Source organism: Chanodichthys erythropterus, chromosome 17 (assembly GCF_024489055.1).
Source record: "Chanodichthys erythropterus isolate Z2021 chromosome 17, ASM2448905v1, whole genome shotgun sequence".
Classification (NCBI taxonomy): domain Eukaryota; kingdom Metazoa; phylum Chordata; class Actinopteri; order Cypriniformes; family Xenocyprididae; genus Chanodichthys; species Chanodichthys erythropterus.
Window position 1 is genome coordinate 36804168 of NC_090237.1, and position 6207 is coordinate 36810374.

The window sequence follows — 6207 nt, forward strand, 5'->3', positions numbered from 1 at the left end:
TTCTTGTGCCATTTTTGTGCTTGGCCCCGTAATTGCTGCTTGCAGCTATATTTATCATTGTTATCATTATTATTATCTTTGATTATGTTATACTCCTCAGAACATGATTAATGAAATTCAGTCAAAACAAGAGGCCGAAGCTGAGAAAAGAATTCAGGAGTTCATTAAAATGGAGCAACTGTTCTTCACCCAGGACAAGGTTTTTCAACAGAAGCTCAATAACTCTGACATCCCTCAGAAGAGTGGAATAGAAACAAGTGACAAGAACCACTGCGATGATGACGCAGTTTTTAATTCGAAAGGCTGTGCACTGTTGGATACAAGAAATCTAGTACCAGACAAACTGGTTCTCTATTATGAGGTGGGTAATGTACCATAAAGTATTTATTTAAAACATACTTTAGTTTTTTTTTTTTTTTTTTTTTGATTAATTCATTTATTTATTTAAAGACCATGAGTTATGAGAAGGCTGTAACAGTTCAAATTATTTAATTATAAATATTGCTCACTGGACAATGCAGTTGTTTGCAATCACAAAATTTATTTAAGTGCATGCATTAAAAACTTGGTTAAACATTTAATTTGTGTGCTGTTCTAACCTGCAGTCCTTTTCTAACCTTTTCTGAGTGCGCACACTAGCCTGTCAAACAGCACATGGTAACTACTATATTACTGGCTATCTTATTGCGCTAATACTGTCTTATACACACAAGGTTAACAAAAACACTATCCCCCAGTTTCACAGACAAGGCCTAAACTAGTCCTAGACTAAAATGCATGTTTGAGCTGTTGTAACTGAAAACAACTTGTACTGACATATCTTAAAATATGTCAGTGTCATTGTTTTGTCTCAAGATGCACACCAGTAATGTGTTTTTCTAGTGAAGGTTTATAAAAGCTAATTAAATGCCTTAATTGAACTACGGCCTAATCCTGGCTTAGGCTAAGCCCTGTCTGTGAAACCGGGCCTTTATGTCTAAAGTGAAAGTAAAATCGGATGTGTGTCTGGATGTGTGCAGGTCTTAATGTGATAGCAACCTAATATTCTGGGCCCTGGAGGTGTTTTGACATGCCTTGACATTTGTGCTTATTTCTGTTACTTGTAACATTTCAGCCTGGTCTCATTGTTAATGCGTAGGTATGAATACGTAACTTTCAAAGACACAAAACGTACATTTTAGTACATTTAGAAAGGTGCTAAAACATACAGTAATGATGTAATTATGGCACTAAAACATAAAAATACTTATGTTTTTTCAGCAAAAAAAAAATATTTACGAATCTTTCATGTCATAAAGATATGTATAATTTCCATTTTATCATTTTGTAGATAAATGTAAGATCCCTAAACCCCACCCCCAACCTAAACATACCCATTTTATACAGAATGTTAAAAGAATAAAACATAATGGAGAGAAATGTGTAGGAAAATGACAATTTTACTTTAAATATAACATTAAAACGATATTTTGAGCGGCTAATCCAGCACCTACCCATAGCCATTTCTTAAAACTACATACGGTTATAAATAAAAGAATAACAGACAAACAAGCGTAATCACAATAATTTATTTATTGTGAAAATGTGGTACCAAAAGTAGTTCAAATGATGATGAGTTGCAGTCGTAATCCTCTCTGGCAGTAATAGTTTTTTATAGGGTACAGAGCAGAATTTAACTTATTAATCTATGAAAATATGACGTATCGGCTTCTCTCCATGAAGGCGCGCACTCATTTCAAATATCAATCCTCTGAAACACGGCATTTTGCTATCTGTAATGAAGCAGGTGAGAACCAATTAGCGTTCGATATCAGTGCCTTAAACCATGTCGTAATGTTTCTCGAGGGCGCAGCTTTCAAATTTGAATCCTAACGAGCGTGGGCTTTGACCGTGATGGCCGCTGCTGAGAATGAAGATGAAGATCGACAGATAAAGGGCCGAATCGGGATCAGTTTCTTACAAACATATGAATTCTAAAGATATGGAGTACAGTAAACAAATAAAATTGATGTGATTTGTGAATTTATGTTGTGCTTTGGTGTATCTTATGGTTGGATTGTCAGCCGCTGCATAGGTGAAAATGCCTTCTGTGTCACACAGCAAACAAACTAAATATTACAAAATGGTTAAACAATTACAGAAATTTTATTCATAAGTTTTCAAATTGTAGTCTTGTTTAACATTATGTAATCCTCCAAATTGAGCAGAAATGTTATTTTCATATTAATTAGATGTGTAAACTGCATTCAATATATTTGACAAACATGTATTGATATGACAATTGAACACAACAGATTTAAAACATTAATTTTAATATATGGGTATTTATATAGGCTACATTTACACTTTACGTTACATGATTTATGGTTTATTGCTGTTAATACGTAAGTATTTTTACATTTTAGTGCTATAAATACGTCAAGGTTGTTCATTTTTGTGTGTATGAAAACATAAGTAAAAGTATGTGTGGTAGAACCACACTTTACGTAAAAATAAACACGTATTCTCATGAGATCACGCTGAACATTTTCATGGCAAAAAGTTGCAGTTTTGCAGTGCCCTCACTTTTTAACGAGGGATGACACTCATAATTTACGTGTTATTTGAGAGTGACGCATAAGGGGGCTGACTGGCCTCATTGTGAATAATTTACAATCAAGAAGCTCCTCTCCCACATGGCTTTCTTCTCTGTGCCCTGTGGCTCGCATCCTGCATTTACCGAGGCATTGTGGCAGTTCTGATCATGGAGTTCACAGGTGGAGTTAGCAGAAGTAGAGTTTAAGCACTTTCTCAAGCTCTGATGTCCAAATGTTGTATTTGGAAGCTCTCTCTCTCTGTGATTTATTCCAGTCTAAATGAGGACATAGTGTTGGCTACAGGGTCTATTGTGTTGAAGCTGGTAAATCAGAGAAGCAACTCTTGCTTTCCTGCATATGACGAGCTGCTTGAGGTTGTATCCCGTGCATGGTCAAATTAAACTTGGATTGGCCAGAAGCAGGAAGCAGCTCACAGTAGGATGAGTGCTTCCTGACAGGCGACCTGGTGCGATCCCCCCCACAAATACATGAGGTGTCAAGATTGTGTAGAAATTCATATCCAGTTTTTTTGTTTGTTTTTTTAACCCTTTGGGGTTTGAGGGGTTTTAGGGGTCCTGGGGAAGTTTTGATATGCCCTGAGATTTGAACTTTTGTCGCAGAAGTTGATATTTTTTGGACGTACGTCAAATGCATATGGCTGTCACTCCGGAAGCTTGTTATTTTACTTTATAAAGTTTTAAATAAGGATATTTGTCTTACACAAAAACATTTATGCATGGTTGTTGACAAAATAACTTAATTTTAAGCCACTAAAAAAAGAAAAATCGATCAGCTCGGATCAAGTCGCTCTTCAAAATGAATCTGAAACCACAGTCGTGCTCTCCTTCTGAGGTAAATTCTTCTAGGATAATTTCTCAACACGTCCCAAAATGATGTAAGGTAAATTAATCTTTTAATATCTTTGTCTTGTGGCATTAAGCCATGTTATACTACGGGGCTGTTGAATGCTTGAATCTGATTGGTTGATCAGCGTGCTAAGGTGTGCTATTATTTTCAGGGAAACGCATGGCTAAAGTAGTTCTTGCAGGTCTTGACCGCATTACAGTTCCATATCACTTTGCCAAATGATTTCAGTTATTTCAAAAGGTCATTACAGCCTATAACAGCAAAACTTAAGTAAGGAATAATTGACTCCGGTGCATTACCACTTCGGGTGTGCATTATTTTCTAAGAATTCAATGGCCCGGAGTCAATTTTTCCTTACTTAAGGTTATGGGGAACACCTAGCATGAATCTTTGCATCTTCATATTCTGGCTAGTGTATAGTATGCATCACCAATAAGGTGTATACTGACCAAGTTTGGTCTTTGTATAATTAGTCCATTAAGCAACGTTAAGTGTTTTTCACGTTAAGTATTTTAGAATGTACCACAACAGAAGAAATCCTGGAGAATGACGAATGAGGGCAACCACAGTACTGCAGCACAGTGATGCACAAGCCTTGATATAAAGAAACAAAGCAACGAAGAGCAAGTTATTTCTCAGATTTAATGTTCTACACATCAGGTTCCAGGGACTGACATTATATATCCTTTGTGGTAAATAATGCTGCTTACATGTAGATGGGAAAAAGAGTAGTCACAGAGACTTTGAATTAAAAGTAAATACAGTTTGCATGGCTTAATCGGCTTTTCCACGTATACACTGGCCCTGATAATAAAAACATACTTACTGCTTACTCCATTTATGCAAAACAGTTTTTGTGAATGAATGACTATCTCTACCTTTTGTTTTGGTATTTGTCAACCATTGTTTGCACCACCTGCTGGTTAGGCTACTAACAGCAGATGGATATTATGCATTGGTACTCTACTGCTAGAGTACCAATGCATAATTCCAGTTCCTGGATGTGCAATGTTATATATTCTGCTGAATTTGAACTACTGAATTTGTGGAAGTGAATTTGTAAAGCAAAATAAAATGGGCCGAAAACTGCCCGTTGAATATTATAGGTGGTATTTTTAAATAGACTGAATATTTGGGAAATTAAGTCATTAAGGTGAATATGGATTATTGAGTTTTTAATAATGAAATTGTGTGTGAAATGTTTTCATTTAAAATATTCACAGCTTAAATGCTACAAACTGTTGAATTACAGCTGCCCAAAATGCTAGCCCTGAAAATACAATGCAGGCACTGTAAATGCAAAAGGGTGGAGACATCAGCATTTGTGTAGACATGCACAGAGTCAATGAGGTTGTGGTGCGTGAAAGCACCCCTTTCCCACCTCAGTGAGATACTGGAGCACAAGTCTGGAGCTGCTGTTCTCTCCAAACTGGTTATCATGAAATTACTTAGTTTTCACACCATCAGTCATTTGCATGTTCAAGCTCTGACAATATCCAGATTTTTGCCTTGTTTTTTTTCCACCAAATCTTTGAAACGGAGTTCTCTGATGCAGGCATCATTTTATGGTCTTGATGACGCACCACACCACGTCCTGTCCCGTTTGCAAATGAATTGGTATTCACACATGCTTCAGACACAGAATGCACCCAAAGCTATCCTATAGTGCACACTACATTCTCCTGTTCACTTGTATGTTTTTAAACCCTTAAAGGAACAGTTTTAAAGTTTAAGTTTTTTAAAGTCAACAAATTTAAAGTTTTATCCTCATTAACTCAAACTAACATTGTGCTTAACTTATATGTCTGTCTTTCTTACATGGAACAAAAATGTTGAAATAGGTTAATAGAAAATGTTGGATGAATTTACTAAGTTGCTACTCACATGGAACTTAAAGTTCCTCACAAGTTCCTCACAAGCATTTCACCACTGTAGAAATCTGAGAAACTCCGAAAGGTGGCTCAAGTGTCTTTATACTCCAGGTGAATGTTATAATTAATGTCTTGTCTCATAGATCGTCTATCAACGCCTTACAGACTATGTGCCTATGTTGATACTCCTCTTCATGCTGAAGGATGCAGCTAAGACATTGCGGAATCAAATGTTAGAACTGAGGAATGGGGCAGATGTGGTCAAACTGCTGAGTGAAGACTCAGAGAGAGGATGCAAAAGAGCTGATCTAAAGCAGCGTCTGGAACGCCTCATACAAGCTCAAGACCTGATCAGCAAAAGACTCTGAAATAGCTTTAAGAAACATAATGGATATGCACTGATTTTTCACAAAATCAGTAAATAATTACATTTACTAATTCAAATTTGATCATTATAAACTGTAACAAAATGTGCATCTATACTTTTGATTCAGATTGCTGTCACTGATTATTATGAATGCCATACCAATGTGTAAGAGCTACATTTAGATTATTGTGCACTAGCCAAATAATTAGCCAATAAGATTGTTTAATTGATTTTATTTGTTTCAAAATATTATGATTTAAATGTATAAAGAAATTATGTTTATTGTTTAATGCTTGGACTGGCCTGTTTGTGTTAATTTGCTTGCTCCTCCTCCTTGACATGTCACTGCAGCGCAAAAGGCTTGCAGCCTTAATAGCTAGTTGGAATTGTGTCAGGAACAGGTTAGAGGGTGGACAGTTTCTTTAATCGCATGCTCTCTTACACTGGTATTTTTCATTCTTTGAAATTCTATTTTGTATTTCTGTTTGGAGATTGTGATCAATAAATTAAGATTTGTTTTGTTGTT

At 36.0% G+C, this 6207-nt stretch overlaps 1 protein-coding gene across 1 annotated transcript in view; it reads left to right on the forward strand.

Annotated features, from left to right (window-relative positions):
• LOC137004245 (interferon-induced GTP-binding protein Mx-like) overlaps positions 1-5682 on the forward strand; it is a 47307-nt gene extending 41625 nt beyond the window's left edge. The window contains exons 13-14 of the mRNA XM_067364430.1: positions 101-361; positions 5458-5682. Coding sequence (XP_067220531.1) covers positions 101-361; positions 5458-5682 — 486 coding nt within the window. The remainder of the gene's footprint in view (positions 1-100; positions 362-5457) is intronic.
• Positions 5683-6207: the final 525 nt, after the last annotated feature.